Here is a 19,143-nt window from a genome sequence, read left to right as displayed (position 1 = left end):
ACTGAATGAAACCAAAACCGACGAGTCTGCGTTAGCGAATTCAGGGGGGCAGCCAGGAACCGCCGCAGCCAGGACGTGAACCCTGGTCGCCGACTGCGCTAACCAGTCGACTAGAGGGCCCGACCCGTTAGCCAAGCGTTAGCCGTGCCATTTACACAACACTTGGAAGTTTCCGTCTGCTGGGTGAGCTGCAGCAGTGGATGCAGAACTTAATGAAGAGGGGAAACACGTGACCAGTGCTAATCACAGGGCCACAGTACCCATGAGGCTCTTACTGAGGTCTCATCATGCGACACGGGGGCTGTCTGTACCGGCAACGCGGGAAGACACGTCAACCATGACCTGGCAACGCAGTCATGACTTCCAATCACTGGCCCTCATTAAGGAGGCACACACCTACGGCCCAACAAAACCTTTATTTAGACAGAAAGAGAGGGAGCTAGGGAGAGAGAGAGAGAGCAAGTAAGGAAGAAATGTATGTACCAATGCTGCCAGGTAAACACATTTAACAAAAGACCCCCCCCCCTACTCCCCAAAACACATAATGTTTCAGAAAACAATGAATATCTATCAACATTGTCGGTAAGATTTAGAAAATGAATGAAAACAAATATACATTTATTACTGCCTACAAAAAGCACATTGACGAAATCCTCAAGCTAGTCTTGTTCTCCTTTTTCAACAAAAAAAGCAGATCTAGTCCTTAATTGTCATTCGTAGGTTCATCTTTCAAGAAATGATACGAGAAAAGGTGACCTTATGGAAAATAGAGGCTCGCCAAAAAACGTGGGTTTGTGAAGAAAGTTAGGACGTAGTCATATATTGGACCAACTTTTCCTTTTTTTTAATGCTAATATAAACTGTGGCCTAAGATTTATATAAAAGGGATTCTTGTTTGTTTCTTAAAAAAAAAAAAAAAAGCTCATTTACAGCCTTAAAAAGAGGTATAAAGAAGAATGTAGTAGTTCAACCCTTCGATCATCACCAACTGGTTTGGGGCAAGATTCCGTTATTTCAAGTTCTACTGAGTTACTTCATCTCTCATAGGTTAGGCCAGAGTACAGGAGAAGTACTCTAGCCCTAGAACTGTAGTTACAACCTCAGGCCTTGTGCTGCCTCAGGGGGTTGGTTCTCGTGACTAGTGAGAGTGGCTGTGATTGGGTTAAGGCACATTGTGAGCTCAGCACTGATTGGCGAATGGAGGTAGCTGGGGCCAACACAGGAGGTAACGGGAAAGGACCAGAGAGGAGGGGAGGGGTTTTGCTACTAGATGAACTCATGCGGGGAGGGAAGGGCGGATGAGAGGAGGACTGAGAGGGTGTGGGGGGTCCTGAAGCTTTGGTGTTGCGGGCAAAAGAGTGAGAGTGGCTAAGGGACTGAGCCCGAGGGGGAGTGTCCTTGTTTGGCCTATGAGGCTTAGTAGTGAGCGACAGGGGCTGGACCTGCTCCGTGTACGTTACGGCGGGCTCACGGGGGCTGGGGGAGAGTCTGTGCACAGTGTGGGTAGGGGCAGGTGCAGCAGGAAAAGCCAGTGCTGTGGTTGGGGTTGCTGGAGAGTCCAGCGAAGAGGCAGGGCTGGCCTGGGACAAGTGTGTGTGTGTCTGGTAAATATGTGTGTGAGGCTTCGCCTGAGTTCTGGATGGCAGACACGACTTCTTGGGCTGTGGTGCGACACGCTCTACCGGCACTGGAATAGAAACAAACAAATACACCGATAAGATCACTGGAAACCTCTTAAACAGATTCCAAAAGTTTCCCATAATGGAACATAAGTAGGGTCTTATAGGGTCTCCTTGTAGGGTCATAAATAACATCATCAGTTCCTCGGTTCATGCTAAATGACTTACTAACGTTCACGTCATCGTAAGAATATCTATTTTGAATAACTGCAATTCAAAGGGCTTTTAAACTCAATATTTTCAGTGTCTAAAATTTAACTCACACCAAACCACAAACTAGCTCTTGTTTTTTAGAAGAGAGGAGCTTCCCATCTGGTATTACGGCACGTTAGCGTGACTGCATAGATAATGTGGGGGTAGGCTACAAAAGTTGGTGTAAATTCTTTTCATTTGTAGCTAAATTTGAATTTGGGATAGGGTAACTCGTAGTTTCAGGAACTTAAAAGGAATTTCATAGGAAAATGCATTGTGAAAGTCGTGTTTTCTAAAGTTTGATTAGAGAGAAACATCTGGGCGTGAGACATTTGTTGATTTTCATTTTTGCAGAATGACCGCTTTCCTTCGGCGTCGTAACGGCGCTTCATTCACTTGTTTAAAGGTTCCCACCTTCTGACCTAGAGCCATTCCTCACGTTATCCCTTTTTCTCTTCTTCCTTTTTCCCTGCACAAAAAAACAACAGATAACATTAGACTCTCCGCTGGATATCCATCAGTAAAATGCAACAAACCACAGCCTACAAGCACTGGTTTTGAACATGTTCTGTTAACTCTAAGACAGCTGATAAAATATAGAGTAGGACTCAGAATATCAGGGATGTCTGCTCTTTCCTAGAAAGAGACAGAACAAGTAAATCCAGGTGAAATAAAGGATCCTAAGTTGGGGAGCGGGAGTGTCAGTTGCTTTCAAACCCCAAAACAGGCTGTGCCAGAAGTTGGTCCACCCCAAGGATCGGGTCCCCTGGCACAAACAGAGAAATATAGTGTATGTGGTTAAATGCCAGGAGGACTGCCGTGACTTGTACATTGGGGAAACCAAACAGCCGCTGGCCAAGAGGATGACACAACACAGGAGAGCTAAGACGTCAGACCAGGAATCCACAGTCTACACCATCTACAGACCAGGACTCCACAGTCTACACCATCTACAGGCCAGGACTCCACAGTCTACACCATCTACAGGTCAGGACTCCACAGTCTATACCATCTACAGGCCAGGACTCCACAGTCTACACCATCTACAGGCCAGGACTCCACAGTCTACACCATCTACAGGCCAGGACTCCACAGTCTACACCATCTACAGACCAGGACTCCACAGTCTACACCATCTACAGACCAGGACTCCACAGTCTGCACCATCTACAGGCCAGTGGCCACTCTTTCAGGGATGAGGATGTGCACATCCTTGATAGGGAGGAACGCTGGTTTGAACGGGGAGTCAAAAAGGCCATCCATTTGAAGAGGGAACGACCATCCCTGAACCGAGGGGGGGGGGGTGCTAGTTAATGCTCATGTCAATTTGCATATGAAACCGATCGTTAGTTTGGGTCGTTATGGCACCGTATTGTTTATGAGGGTGGGATACATGCAGTCAGTTGAGACTGAAGGGGTCACATATGCCCCTTTTCCACTACATGGTACCGGCTCAACTCGACTCACAGAGCGTCGTTTTCCATTACCGTAACAGTACCCCCTCAGTGTAGCTGGTCCGTATTGATTTTTGGTACCCGCTCCAGTTTTTTTTGGAACCTCGATAAAGGTGGTACCAGAAAAGTGGTACTCTCAAGTAATGGAAAACGAAAAGGTCGAGTCGAGTTGAGCCGGTACCATGTAGTGGAAACGGGGCATTAGATGGGTGATGAAACGTTTCTCCCAATAAATGTTGTGTCCAGATGAACTGATTCACCTTTCTGGGATTTCCTCCCCTGGATTACTGAGCGTGCATCAAGAGAGCCCTAGTTGGTTTTACCAAGTAAATCCTCTTCTATCAATATAAATAAAAAGGGAACATACGTTAAAGGAGGCTTTTTAAAGCTTGGGACAACTGGAAAATGGATCACGTGCATTTGAAAAAACGAGTTAAAAATGGTTCCTTTCAATAAATTAATTAAGTTTCCTTTATTAATCCCCTTGGAAAATTCAATGATTGCAAATTAACCCATCCTAGCTGTGATCTGTGTAGCTAGGAGCAGTGGGCTGCCACCTTCAAGCTGAATCCAGGGACCAACTCCAGTTCTTTTCCATTGCCTTGCTCAGGGGCACAGGCAGGAGTATAAACCCTAACATGCATGTTTCTTTTGATGGTGGGGGAAACCGGAGCACCCGGAGGAAACCCACCCCACACACAGGAGAACATGCAAACTCCACACAGAGGACGACCTGGTTGGATAACCCCGGGGTTTGAACCACTGGGCCACTATGCTGCCCAAAATAGATATGAAATAGAGTATGAAATTCTCAATCCAATTAAATATCTTTGACACAAGCTATTCAGAGATCAACGGCCAACCAGCTCAGAATAAATGCGGCATTATCAACGGCCAGCATCACTGTAGAACATATTTAACAATTAGCGTCTACGCCCTGGATAAACTGGGGCTGTTTTAGGAGCAGAAAGTGGTGTAACATAATCTCTGGAAGTTATCTCAAGTGTTCTATTTGTTCAGCGTATTCCATTTGTGCTACACTGTTTCAGAAACAGTAGCCAGTTATTTTTTTTGACACTTTAAAGTTTTGTAGCGAATTCAGGGGGCAGCCGGGAACCGCCGCAGCTGGGACGTGAACCCGCGTCTCCTGCACCGCGGACTATGTTAGCTAGTCAGCTAAAGGGTCCGACTCATTAGCCAAGGGCTAGCGAGTCTACAAATTCGTTATCGTTACAGGTGGGAAGCCGGATGTGGGTATGTGTCCTGCGCTACCGCCTCCTCTGGTCGGTCAGGGCGCATGTTTAGGGAGGAGGGGGAACTGGGGGGAATTGCGTGATCCTCCCACGCGCTACGTACCCCTAGTGAAACTCCTCACTGTCAGGTGAAAAGAAGCGGCTGGTGACTCCACGTATATCGGAGGAGGCATGTGGTAGTCTGCAGCCTTCCCCGGATCGGAAGAGGGGGTGGAGCAGCGACCGGGATGGCTCAGAAGAGTGGGGTAATTGGACAGGTATAATTGGGGAGAAAAAGGGGGGAACAAAAAAAAGTATTTTCAAGTGTACTCACGTAGTTGTCCCTGGCGGACCAGCCTGGGTAGAGCTGGGAGTGGAGCTGTCTCTCCTGGCGAGCCAGCTCATAGTACTTGGCTTGCTCCTCAGCAGACAGAGAGTGCCACTGTTTGGACAACAGACTGCAGATTAACACAAACACTGACACCTACATACAGGTCAGAGGAAACACACAACATCATTTAATGGTAAAACACACAGCCCCACATAAAAAGCATGAAACTTGTTACACATAAACTTAAAAAAGCACACACACTGACCCTCCGTCCTAGTATTTGGTTGATGGCAGCGCTCTCTTTAAGTGTGCACTCGGATACAACGTTGGCCCTCTGTTCCTTCATGTATAACATGAATGCATTCAACGGCTTCTTAATGTGAGGTTTCTTCTCCTCCGCCTCCTCTTTCTGGGCTCGGGGCACAGTGTTTCTACAGGAGCACAGAATAGCAGAGACAGTCTGAGCATGAAACAGCCATCCATCCATCCATCCATCCATCCATCCATCCATCCGTCCATCCATCCATCCATCCATCCATCCATCCATCCATCCATCCATCCATCCATCCATCCATCCATCCATAATCCAAGCCGCTTATCCTGCTCTCAGGGTCGCGGGGATGCTGGAGCCTATCCCAGCAGTCATTGGGCGGCAGGCGGGGAGACACCCAGGACAGGCCGCCAGGCCATCTCAGGGCCCATACATTCACGTAGGGACAATTTAGTATGGCCGAGTCACCTGACCTACATGTCTTTGGACTGTGGGAGGAAACCGGAGTCCCCGGAGGAAACCCACGCAGACACGGGGAGAACATGCAAACTCCACACAGAGGACGACCCGGGACGACCCCCAAGGGTTGGACTACCCCAGGGCTCGAACCCAGGACCTTCTTACTGTGAGCCGGCCGCGCTAACCACTGCGCCACCATTGCTGCCCAATATGAAGCACAAACATATCTGACATAGCCTCTCTCACTTGACATCAAAGCAATTGCCCTTGACCCCTGCTGACCCCCCCCTTCACCCCGGTACACCAGCTGGCCATCAAAGCAATCGCCTCTCTCCCTTGACATCAAAGCAATCGCCATCACCTTTAAAAAGCCTCCACTGTGGACCAGTCTTCGCTGGAACGTCGCCATTCATGGCCTTCTGCCTGCCTGCCTACCTGCCACAGAGCCACCTCCTGCTCTACCCCTGAGATCGGTCACTTCAATAAAGACTTGATTTCTTCCCTTACCTGGTTGTCCCGTCTGCTTTTGGGTTCTTCCCTGATACGTGACAGTACGTTCCAGCCACTATGGACCCAGCAGACCATTCCACCACAGACCTGGCCACGGTCTGCCAGGCTGTAGCCAACCAGGAATCGGTCCTCGGCCAGCACAGCCAGGTGCTACAGGAGATGGCTGACGCCCTCCGTGAGCTCGGCTCAAAGATCTCCGGAATCCAGACCCAACTTAGTGCCTCCGCTAGCCCGGGACCCGCCCCTCCAGCTCCGCCACCCTCAGCGCCATCAACTTCGGCTCAGGAACCATGGGTTGCCCCGCCCGATAAGTATGATGGAGATTTTGGACTTTGTCTCCCTTTTTTGATGCAGTGTGAGATTGTGTTTAACCAGCAGCCCCAGTCATATTCCACGGATGGAGCCAAAGTCGCTTATATCATGGTCTTCTCCGGGGAAGTGCTCTGGATTGGGCTACAGCGGTGTGGGAGATGCGGGCCTCCACTTCCTCATCCTACGCTGAGTTCACCACTGCTTTTCGCCAGGTTTTTGATCATCCCGTGCGGGGAAAGGATGCGTCAAAAAGACTGATCTCTCTCCGCCAGGGTTCCCGCAGCGTCGCTGACTACTCAGTTGAGTTCCGTACGCTATCAGCGGAAAGCGGATGGAACAACGAGTCCCTCCAGGCCGGCTTTTCCAACGGGCTAAGCGAATCCATAAAGGACGAATTGGTTTCCTACCCCGAGCCTGGAGGGTTGGAGGAATTGGTTACCCTGGCCATTCGTGTGGACAACCGTCTCCGGGAGCGGAGGAGAGAGAGGACGCGCCGCTTTCCTGGTCACAACAACTTTCCACGGGCCACACCTCCAAACTCTGGGGGCCGAGCTCGCTCGACTGAGGTTGCCGTCCTCCGAGAAAGCCCGAGGCGTGACTCTTCCCCAGCTTCGGAGCCGATGCAACTCGGCCGCTTCCGGCTCAACCCGGAGGAGCGTCAACGCCGCATCACCGAGAACAGCTGTTTGTATTGTGGTCAGCCTGGTCACTTTCTCGCCTCCTGCCCTCACCGTCCGTCAAACTAGCAGGCTCACGAGGGAGGAGGAGGATCCTCGTGAGCCCAACTGTCTGCCCTCTGTCTCCTTGTCCACGTACCCAGTTGCAAGCTACCATCAGTTTTAAAGGTCAGTCCACTAAACTTTTGGCTTTAATTGACTCTGGAGCTGATGAAAGTTTTTTGGATGCAAATGTTGTGAAGCAGTTAGGTCTTGCCACTGTGAGTCTGGACCAGCCTCTTGAAGCTAATGCCCTGGATGGACGTCTCCTGGCCCGGATAACCTCTAAGACCGAGCCTGTGCGCCTCCTGTTGTCGGGAAACCATCAAGAGGAGTTAAGTTTTTTTGTTATCAATTCTCCATTTGTTCCCATTATACTTGGTCATCCCTGGCTGGTTAAGCATAGTCCCCATATTGATTGGTCATCGGCCAGAATTTCAAGTTGGAGTCCTGTCTGTCATGCCATATGCCTCCAGTCTGCTCTGCCTCAGTCTGTCCCCTGTCAGGTGTCAAGCTCTGAGACCTCTGACCTGTCACTGGTGCCTCCAGAGTACCATGACCTCCAAGCCGTGTTCAACAAGCAGCAAGCTCGCTCCCTGCCTCCTCATCGCCCCTATGATTGCGCTATTGACCTGCTGCCGGGCGCTCCCCTCCCCAGCAGTCGTCTATATAGCCTCTCCAAGCCAGAGCGGGAGTCCATGGAGAGGTACATCAAGGACTCCTTGGCTGCTGGTCTTATTCGCCCTTCATCGTCACCCCTTGGTGCGGGGTTCTTTTTTGTGGCCAAGAAGGACAAGACCCTCCGGCCGTGTATTGACTATAGAGGCCTCAATAACATCACAGTCAAGAATAAGTACCCTCTGCCCCTCATGACTTCCTCTTTTGATTCTCTCCAGGGAGCCAGTGTTCACTAAACTAGACCTCCGCAATGCTTACCACCTGGTCCGGGTTCGAGACGGAGATGAATGGAAGACTGCCTTCAACACCCCCCTGGGGCATTTTGAATATCTGGTGATGCCGTTTGGTCTCACTAATGCCCCAGCTGTCTTCCAGAGTCTGGTCAATGACGTCCTACGTGACATGTTGGATCGTTTCGTTTTTGTTTACCTGGATGATATCCTGATTTTTTTCCAGAGATCTGTCAGAGCATGTAATGCACGTCCGCCAAGTCCTTCAACGGCTTCTGGAGAACCGCCTTTTCGTAAAAGCAGAGAAGTGCGAATTCCATGCCCCTTCAGTCACCTTCCTGGGCTACATCGTGGCCGATGGGCAGGTGAGAATGCACCCCGCCAAGGTCAGAGCGGTTCTTGAGTGGCCAAGCCCGACCAGCCGTAAGCAGCTTTAGAGGTTCCTCGGGTTTGCCAACTTCTACAGACGGTTCATCAGCAACTACAGCCACGTTGCGGCCCCACTAACCGCTCTTACCTCCACCTCCAGACCGTTCCTGTGGACCCCTTTAGCAGAGGCAGCTTTCCAAGCCCTCAAGCACCGCTTCACCACAGCTCCTATCCTCATCCAGCCAGACCCAACCAAGCAGTTCGTTGTAGAAGTGGACGCCTCTGAGATTGGGGTGGGGGCGGTCCTTTCTCAGCGCTCCAGTGAGGATGGCAAGACACACCCCTGTGCCTTCCTGTCTCGCCGTCTCTCCCCAGCTGAAAGGAACTATGATGTGGGGAATCGTGAGCTCCTGGCGGGGAAATTGGCACTGGAGGAATGGCGACATTTTCTGGAGGGGTCTGAGCTTCCTTTTATAGTGTGGACTGACCATAAGAACCTGGAATACATCCAGTCAGCAAAGCGGCCCACCGCGCGCCAAGCCAGGTGGGCGCTCTTTTTTGGTCGTTTTAACTTTTCTTTGACGTACAGACCTGGCTCCAGGAATGCCAAGCCCGATGCTCTGTCTCGTGTGCATGGGGAGGAGTCTGAGCCCAAGCTCCAACCTGACACCATCGTTCCCTCTACCTGTGTGGTTGCGGCTGCGGCTGTCACCTGGAACATTGAAAGGGAGGTCATGGCAGCACAACAGACTCAGCCTGACCCAGGTAACGGTCCCCCTGGGCGCTTGTTTGTTCCAGATGCTGTTAAATCTAGTGTGTTGCAGTGGGCTCACTCTTCCAAACTTACCTGCCATCCTGGAGTAACCCGTACCCTAGCCTTCCTCCGCAGGCGGTTCTGGTGGCCTTCCATGACGGAGGATACTGGGTCTTTTGTTTCTGCCTGTCCTATTTGTGCCCAGAATAAGCCCTCCACTCGGGCCAGTTCCGGTCTACTGCGCCCCCTGCCTGTTCCACACCGTCCCTGGTCGCATCTGTCCTTGGATTTCGTCTCTGGTCTGCCCGCCTCCGACGGTAACACCGTTGTACTGACTGTTGTTGATCGCTTCAGTAAATTTGTTCACTTTTTGCCCTTGTCTAAACTGCCTTCGGCTCGAGAGACTGCGGATCTGCTGGTCAGGGAGGTTTTCCGGGTCCACGGTCTTCCCCGTGATATAGTGTCTGACCATGGCCCCCAGTTCACTTCTGCGGTCTGGAAGGCTTTCTGCTCCGCCATCGGTGCCACCGTCAGCCTGTCATCGGGGTTCCATCCTCAGACCAACGGCCAGGCCGAGAGGGCCAACCAGGCACTGGAGACGGGTCTCCGCTGTCTGGTGTCTGCCAACCCATCCTCTTGGTCCTCACAACTTCCCTGGGTAGAATATGCCCATAACACTCTGCCATCGTCTGCTACTGGGTTGTCCCCTTTTCAATGCCTTTACGGCTATCAGCCCCCCCTTTTTCCTTCTCAAGAGGTAGACATTCCGGTTCCGTCTGTCCAGGCCCATGTCCGTTGGTGCCGTCGGACCTGGCGGCGAGCCCGTGCTGCACTGCTCAGGGCCTCCGGCCGTTACCAGCGCTTGGCGGATCGTCATCGCACCCCTGCTCTGGACTACTCCCCCGGTGACCAGGTATGGCTCTCTACCAAGGATCTACCCTTGAGATCGGACGCTAAAAAACGGTCCCCCAGGTATATTGGTCCCTTTTCCATTGTCAAAGTCATTAACCCCTCTGTGGTCCGTCTGAAGCTGCCCCGCACTCTCCGGGTTCACCCTTCCTTCCATGTGTCCTGCCTCAAACCTGTCTCTACCAGCCCTCGCGTTCCCCCGGCCCCCCCGCCCCCACCTCATCGTATGATCAACGATCATCCGGCTTACACCGTTCGTCGTCTCCTGGACTCTTGTCCCCGCGGTCGCGGCCTGCAGTATCTTGTGGACTGGGAGGGATATGGCCCGGAGGAAAGGTGTTGGGTCCCTCGTCGCCTTGGCCTGGATGCGAACCTCATCCGGGACTTCCACAGGACGCACCCTGACGGGCCTGGTAGGTCGCCCGGTGGCGCCCCTCGGAGGGGGGGTACTGTCACAGCCTCTCTCCCTTGACATCAAAGCAATCGCCCTTGACACCTGCTGACCCCCCTTTCACCCCGGTACACCAGCTGGCCATCAAAGCAATCGCCATCACCCTTAAAAGGCCTCCACTGTGGACCAGTCTTCGCTGGAACGTCGCCATTCATGGACTTCTGCCTGCCAGTCTACCTGCCACTGAGCCAACTCCTGCTCTACCCCCGAGATCGGTCACTTCAATAAAGACTGGATTCTTCCCTTACCTGGTTGTCTCGTCTGCTTTTGGGTTCTTTCCCCGATACGTGACAACATCCCAATAAGTGAAAAGAGAGGGGGAGGGTAGTTGTGTTTTGGGAAGAAAGTAACAAAAAACAAAGAATAAATGGCAATAGGTAAAAACAGATATGGTCATCCTTGTTCCTCTCGGTCCTGATTTACCGCCAGTCTTTCTGCTGTTAGGTTAAAACCTTTTTATGTCGTTTCACTTCATCTAATTTCATCACGAGTCCACGCAGACATCTCAGCAGACAGCGGCCGCGCGAGCCGAGACGTTAAGTCATGTTCATTAAATAACAGCCATATGGACGTGCATTTGGAAGCATTATCTTGACTGACAGCCACGCAAATTGACAAAACAATTAATGTTTGCCAGGCTTCTTTTGCTTTGTGAGCGAGATGACTGTTGTGGGTTTGAGGACGTTCCAGCTTCCAAGGCTGCATTACTTCGAAAATACAATAAAATAGAATAAAGAATTACCACATTGAGAAGCTATGTATACCAAAATCCAGATGTGAGGATAAACAGCATAACAGCCCCCAGCTTTATTTATTTATTTGTTTATTTTTTTTGGGGGGGGGGTCCATTTGTGAATGAACCATTTTCTTTTTGAGTGTATGTAAGTAAAATGGCCTATTTAATAATAATGATAATAATTTTAAAAAATAATTTCTTTTCACTTATACTCTGAAAGGCACCCAAAAATAAAATGTATTATTATTATTATTATTATTTTTATATTATGGAAACAGGAAAGAAACAACAACAACAACAATAATAATAATACATTTTATTTGTGGTTGCCTTCCAGAGCACTTAGAATTTATAAATAGGTTTTTAATTTATCTTACATTTAGATTAAATTAAATATAGATTAAAAAATAGATTACATTTACAAATTTAGAAATAGAGCATTTAGAATAAAAAATTTCAAATAGAATTCAAGCTCCATACAACGACTTAATAAACTTGATAAACAAAACTGAGCCCATGGTATTCTACTGGGAAATAAAAACAGGTCTGTATCTTCAGGGGAGAGTCTGGAGATACTGTGGAAGGTTGGTTCACCTTAGCCTTGCAGCAGAGATGACTAGTACCGTCCATACTGGATACTACATACAATACTAGTACCATCCATACTACATACAACACTAGTACCGTCCATACTAGATACTACATACAATACTAGTACCATCCATACTACATACAATACTAGTACCGTCCATACTGGATACTACATACAATACTAGTACCATCCATACTACATACAATACTAGTACCGTCCATACTGGATACTACATACAATACTAGTACCATCCATACTACATACAACACTAGTACCGTCCATACTGGATACTACATACAATACTAGTACCGTCCATACTACATACAATACTAGTACCGTCCATACTAGATACTACATACAATACTAGTACCATCCATACTACATACAATACTAGTACCGTCCATACTGGATACTACATACAATACTAGTACCATCCATACTACATACAATACTAGTACCGTCCATACTAGATACTACATACAATACTAGTACCATCCATACTACATACAATACTAGTACCGTCCATACTACATACAATACTAGTACCGTCCATACTGGATACTACATACAATACTAGTACCATCCATACTAGATACTACATACAATACTGGTACCATCCATACTACATACAACACTAGTACCATCCATACTAGATACTACATACAATACTAGTACCATCCATACTACATACAATACTAGTACCATACTACATACAATACTAGTACCATCCATACTACATACAATACTAGTACCGTCCATACTGGATACTACATACAATACTAGTACCATCCATACTAGATACTGCATACAATACTAGTACCATCCATACTAGATACAACACTAGTGCCATCCATACTAGATACTACATACAATACTAGCACCATCCATACTACATACAATACTAGTACCATACTACATACAATACTAGTACCATCCATACAACATACAATACTAGTACCGTCCATACTAGCTACTATATACAATACTAGTACCATCCATACTACATACAATACTGGACTACTTTATTCAATTTGTTAAGCTTGTTAACACAACGAGGGGCATTTGTGCATCTATTGCTTGTGGCCACCCCCGATAAATAAAGAAATAAAGAAATAACTAAATAACTAAACGGGACCGCAACACAGACCGGATCATCACAAACCGTTCGGGTCAGCACAGAAGGAAGGAAGGAGTGTTTTGTTTTTACCCATGCTGGCTGCTGTCTCTGGGCTCCTGCTTGATTGCGGTGGAGACAATGGCAGGGTGGGGAATTGACGACCGGGAGGCAGGCACCAAGTGGGGAGAGAAACTGCTGGACAGCAAGCTGCAACCGCAGAAAAGCGCACGGATACCGTCAAAGCCCGCGGTGCGAACAGCGTTATCATCACAACAACAAAACCCCGGGAAACCCACAAGGCGAGCACTCACCTCGACATTGACGCATTCACGGTAAGAGCGGCAGGGTGAGAGGGTCTGAACCCCCCTGCGGCACTAGGGTACATGGACTGGCCCTGCCTAGATAGATAGAGATAGGAAGGGGCAGGGAGAGGGAGAGAGAATGGGGGAGGGACTGTCAAGAGGAATGTTACACAATGAGGGAAAGCCTCTCTGCGCCATATGTTTACATGCTTATAGCTGCCAAGCAGCCATACGAGGGGCAAATGGCGTTCTGCTACATGTGTTATCTGCCCCTCTCTGACTGGGTGCCATTACTCCGTCTGCCACTGCGCGATTTGGTCCCTTACGGCCAGCCAATGGGGGTGTGGGATGTAAGCCATGCCTCCGGGAGAGAGGGGGTGGTGAGAGAAAAGCTCTGCAGGGTGTGGGGTTCGGGAGGTACCTACCTGCCCAACCGAGAGGGCAAAATCGGATTTAACACGAGTCCTCAGTCCCTCACACCCCGTTATGCAGATGCACAGCAGTGCGGCGCACTACTGGAGACATCTTTCCCCTTACGTAAGACGACTATTAATCATAAAGTCGCATATTTCATTAAACGATGATTAATCGACGACAACTGGGAGCTGATGCGGCTCGAGGAGCGTGCCAACAGTCCCGAGAGCAGAACGGCAACAAAGTGTCCTGAAAGCTCTGAATGGCAACATCACTGGTTAGGAATCGGCAACAATTTATTGTTGTACGCAAGTACACAAAAGAAACGACATTCCACGCCCCCCTCCAGCCCACAGCGGTGCGACACAAAAGACAACAACACACATCCCGAGTTTCCCCAGAACGACACCACCAAAAGCATACAGAAACAGAGAGAACGGAGAAAACTGTTAACAACACAGTCCACCCAGCAACACAGTCCAAAAATTCCACCGTCCAGAGCCAGGATGGCTGTGGGAACTGCCGGTCCGCATGGGCTAGCAGTTAGCTTAGCCTGCCCCGCTTCCGCGTCCTGTCAGACCGCCCTCGGTGCTTCCTCCTCGGGCGCAGCGGATGCAGCGGACCAGGCTCCCTCAGCCGATCCAGCGCCAGCTCTCCCAGCCAGACACCCTGGACACACCTCCCCGCACTCTACACGAACACAGTCAACGCCAGGCCAGACCGCCCTCGGTGTTATTGGCATGCCGGTCCACATGGGCTAGCAGCTAGCTTAGCCTGCCCCGCTTCCGCGTCCTGTCAGACCGCCCTCGGTGTTTCCTCTTCGGGCGCAGCTCCGATCAGGGCCGTGGTGCTAGACCCACAGGATGCAGCAGACCAAGCTCTCCCGGCCATCAAACGAAGACAAAACAAACTCAGACGTGGACAAAGACACTGCATGGACGGCACTGGGTGAGGCCGCCGCAAACGTGAATTCGCGCCGCCATCTCGGCGTTGTTTCATCCTGAAATTATTTTGATCCTCAAATTATTCATTACTTCAACCTCAAATATTGAGGTAAAATAGTGTGCATGGATAAGCAGATACGTTGGCCGTTGGCTAGTCGAGCGGTTAGCGATGTCTCCGGGTTCGCGGCCCGGCTGTGGCAGTTCCTGTGATTGCCCTCCCAATTCACTACAATAGCAAAGAGGGCAGAAAACTTGGAAACACAATTTGGGGATGCTGCACCACCTGGACCTTCTTTGACTGAACAGAAAGACAGACAGACACAAAAAGAGAATTGTTAGACAAGATGATAATAACAACAACTGGCCACCAGATATCAGGAATTCACCTTTTCTTTAACATGATAACAATGGGCCTCGTGCATGAATGCTTTCTTATTTTTCTCTTATATTTGTTTTTGCACAAGGCAGTAAAGAGGAAAATAAAGTCCTGCGTGGGATTCGATAACAGTGCGCACCGGCCAATTTCATGCTTACCCACCTGAGTATGTTGATGAGTTGTGTTTGACCTTAAATTGGTTGCGCGTGCCAGGCATTTTGCAATTAGCACAAGGAAACGCCCCAATAAACCCGTATAAGCAGACTTAAGTGCTTTGTGCAAACCACAAACCAACAAGCCACTGCATTTGACAGGTTATGGACAGACAAAAGAGGAAAAGAATGATAAAAGGAGACAAATATAACTTTGCTTTCCATTTATTCTGTAAAACACTTAAAATGAGGACATTTTTTCCATGGTCTTAAACGAAAACAACATTCACGATGGCCAGTGTTCAACTAAAATCTTAAAATATATAAAATATTCCATCCTCGATTAAAGTGCAGTAAGGGGCAGGATACCTTCTTCCTTTAAATGATGCGGGAGGCTCTTCTACTTCTTCCGCTCCTCCGCTAGCCATGACTGCCACTCGGCTTTTGCAACGCGAGCATCCCTGATTGATTCCTTGGGATTCAACATGCCCTCTTCGCAACAATGGCTTCTTTTTTTATTTGCATAATCGATCAATCATTGTGCTTCAGAGTAAAACACAGCACGCATCTGTCTTGTCTGTCTTTTCACTGCAACCGTGCATCGAGATTTAGGGAAGTATTACTTTAAAAAGTAACAGCGGCAGTAAAACTGTATGGTTACATTTTGCAATTAATCTGCAGTTCACGTGCGTCCTGAACTGTGGATGATTATCCGTAAAGATCACAGATCAATTACTTTCCGTACACCACTATTTTTCATTATCTTCCCGGCCCCCCCCCCTTTTTTCTCCCTAATTGTACCTGGCCAATCACCATGCTCTCTGAGCCGTCCCGGTCGCTGCTCCGCCCCCTCTGCCGCTCCGGGGACGGCTGCAGACTACCACATGTCTCCTCCGATACATGTGGAGTCGCCAGCCGCTTCTTTTCACACCTGACAGTGAGGAGTTTCACCAGGGCGACGTAGGATCACGCTATTCCCCCCAGTTCCCTCTCCCCCTTGAATAGGCGCCCCGACTGATCAGAGGAGGTGCTAGTGCAGCGACCAGGACACAAACCCACATCCGGCTTCCCACCCGCAGATACGACTAGTTGTGTCTGCAAGGATACTGAGCACTGTAGGGATGCTAAGCACTGTGACTGACATGCCATCATGTAGAAGCCTCAATATTCTGATGTATTTCTCAGGGCGGCGGCATGGTGGTGCAATGGTTAGCGCGGTCGCCTCACAGCAAGAAGGTCCTGGGTTCGAGCCCCGGGGTAGTCCAACCTTGGTGGGTCATTCCGGGTCGTCCTCTGTGTGGAGTTTACATGTTCTCCCCGTGTCTGCGTGGGTTTCCTCCGGGGACTCCAGTTTCCTCCCACAGTCCAAACATGTCAGTCATGTGAATTGGCTGTACTAAATTGTCCCTCTGAATGAATAGGTGTGTGTATGTGCGTGTCAGCCCTGTGATGGCCTGACGGCCTGTCCAGGGTGTCTCCCCACCTGCCGCCCAATGACAGCTGGAATAGGCTCCAGAGAGAGCAGGATAAGCGGTTAAGATAATGGATGGATGGATTTGTCAGGGCAGCCATATCTTGATAGTATGCTCAACATAGCATGGCGGTCTACTGAGTCAAAGGCCTTTGTCAGGTCTATGAAAGCCATGTACAAATACATTGCATTTTTCCTGCTCTAAATATCATGTCTGCTGTACCTCTAGATGAGCGGAAGCCACACTGAGATCCTGGGAATACTTCCTAAGCCAGTGGTAGCAGGCGGTTTCTGAGGATGCGAGCAAGGACTTTTCCTTTTGTTGACAGGAGTGAGATGTGCCTGTAGTTTCTACATTCCACCTTGTTCCCTTTCTTGAGTATGGCCACTATTAGCATCTCTGAGCTCTGAGGGAAGTTCTTTTTCCCAGATCTTGAGGAAGACGGCGTGGATGCGGTACAGGAGCTCTGGTCCACCTTCCTTTAAGATCTCTGCTGGGATCTCATCTGGACCGGCAGCCTTGTTGTTCTTAATACTCCTGATGGCATCTTGAACCTCTGTCATGGTGGGAGGTTCCCCAATGTCTTCTCTGATGGGAGTCTGGGGAATGTGGCTGACAATGTCTGATTCAGCTGTGCTGTTGCGGTTGAGGAGTTCCTGGAAGCGTTCCTTCCATCGAGTGTTAATGGACTCATTGTCCTTCAGCAGCTCCTGCCTGTTCTTCGAGCACAGGGGGTTTAAGCTATGATTGCTTGGACCATAGACAACCTTAGTTGCACTGAAAAAGCCTCTGGTGTCACCCGAGTCTGCCAGTTGCTGCATTTCCAGTTTTTTCTGTCCACCAAGAGTTCTTATGCTCCTTCATCCATCTCTGGATGTCCATCTTGGCTCTTGAGTGAGCCACTTGCAGGTTACATCATTTTGCCAGGCACAAAAGGCTTTCCTTTTCTTGGAGATGAGTTGTTCTATGTTTTCTGGACTTGTACCCAAGGGTGGTTTTGCAGGTGTCGACGATGGTGGATTTGATCAGGCTCCAGTGTGTCTCAGTGTCATCAGAATATTCCTTTTGAAGGGTATCTCCAAGAGAGGCCCGAAGTCGCTGCTGGGTGGCAGTTTCATTCAGGCTTTCAAGGTTCAATGTTGTCCAGATCTGTTTCTTTTGAACCCTCCTCTTTCTTTTGAGTTTGATGGACATCATGGAGTAGATGAGGCAATGAGCTGTCCAGCAGTCATCTGTATTGGTCACGGCCCTCGTGATGTTCACGTCACAGTGGTCCCTGGTTTACTATGACATTGTCAAGGAGATGCCACTGTTTGGAGCGGGGGCATCTCCAAGATGCCTTAAATTTGCTTTTCTGGTGAAACTGAGTGTTAGTGATGGTGAGGTCATACTGAGCACATTTCCTAAGATGCAGAACTCCATTGGAGTTGATGTTCCCGATGACTTCCTTTCCTATAGTGCCCTTCCAGAGGTGTTGATCCCGGCCGACCCTGGCGTTGAAGTTTCCTAGGAGAATAACCCTATCCTTCTTGGGGATTCTTGACAGTATCTCGTCTAAGCAGGCGTAGAAGGTCTCGTTTACTTCCTCTTCAGAGTCTAAAGGGGCATAGGCACTCACAAATGTTGCCATCTGGTTGTTGGCAAGCACCAGAATGATGGTCATGAGATGCTCACTCATCCCCACAGGAAGTTCAGACAGGTGGCGGATGATCTGGTTCCTGATGGCAAATCAAACGCCATGGATCCTGAGCTCATCAGCAGCTTATTCTTTCCAGAAGAAAGTGTAGCCATCCTTCTCCTGCTTCAGATGTCCTTCGTCTGCCTGTCGGGTTTCAGAAAGGGCAGCTATGTCAATCTGGCATCTCTTCAGTTCTCTAGCAATGATCGCGGTTCTCCTCTCCGGTCTGTCACTGGTTGCGCTATCAATCAGTCCAGACTTCAAAGTTCATGTGTCTATGTTTCTATGTTGCATGTGGTGATCCCCCTGAACGCGGTAATCCAGTCAAGAGGTTTCAGGTAATCTATTTTTAGGGCACCTTTTCTATCCCCTTCCCCAGGTGGGATGAGCAGAGTGGGTCCTAAAGAGGGCTGTTCAGTCGTGAGTGCAGCTACTGCAGGGCTCTTTTTACCTTGTTCCAAGAGCCCAGCGACTGAATCTAGCACCCACCACCTGATGTGGGGCTTCCGGATCTCACAATCCTGTCCCCTCTTCACATGGCGGTTGCCATAGGACTTAATCCGGGATATCAGTGGATTCCCTTTATGGAGGACGCCTGTGCATGACTTTGTTTAATGTGGGGGGACTGGTGCATAGACAGCCACCACATGGTCCTTGACAGATCTGGGTCAGGATCCAGTGGCATGGAGTCCAAGATGACTGGGGGCCCATATCTGCTGCGTCTTCAACCACCTTCCCAGCCGTTGTGATGCTTCCCTAAAGTCAACCATCATCCTCCGCCTGTTCCACCGTTGAGTTCTTGGTTGGATTGCT

At 49.4% G+C, this 19,143-nt stretch overlaps 1 protein-coding gene across 1 annotated transcript; it reads right to left on the bottom strand.

The window, feature by feature from the left end:
- Positions 1 to 439: 439 nt before the first annotated feature.
- Positions 440 to 17,473, bottom strand: LOC130121641 (transcription factor 7-like 1-B). The gene is made up of 8 exons (XM_056290479.1): positions 17,296 to 17,473; positions 17,007 to 17,208; positions 13,304 to 13,390; positions 13,083 to 13,199; positions 5,154 to 5,319; positions 4,892 to 4,999; positions 2,286 to 2,340; positions 440 to 1,687 (listed from the first exon to the last, which is right to left on the bottom strand). The coding sequence occupies exons 1-8, from the start codon at positions 17,471 to 17,473 to the stop codon at positions 1,101 to 1,103; spliced, it is 1,500 nt and encodes a 499-aa protein (XP_056146454.1). The 3' UTR covers positions 440 to 1,100.
- Between the last annotated feature and the right edge of the window lie 1,670 nt (positions 17,474 to 19,143).

The sequence above is a fragment of the Lampris incognitus genome, chromosome 12, assembly GCF_029633865.1.
Source record: "Lampris incognitus isolate fLamInc1 chromosome 12, fLamInc1.hap2, whole genome shotgun sequence".
Lineage (NCBI taxonomy): Eukaryota > Metazoa > Chordata > Actinopteri > Lampriformes > Lampridae > Lampris > Lampris incognitus.
The sequence above is the reverse complement of the archived record's forward strand: the minus strand, read 5'-3'. Positions and strand labels throughout refer to the sequence as shown.

Coding starts and splice junctions, on each gene's coding strand:
- LOC130121641 (XM_056290479.1), bottom strand. CDS start 17,473: ATGCAGCAACTGGCAGACTCGGGTGACACCAGAGGCTTTTTCAGTGCA. Junction 13,391..17,006: donor GAAAGGGAACAAGGTGGAAT/GTAGAAACTACA, acceptor CTATCTATCTAG/GCAGGGCCAGTCCATGTACC. Junction 13,200..13,303: donor GTGAATGCGTCAATGTCGAG/GTGAGTGCTCGC, acceptor CTGCGGTTGCAG/CTTGCTGTCCAGCAGTTTCT.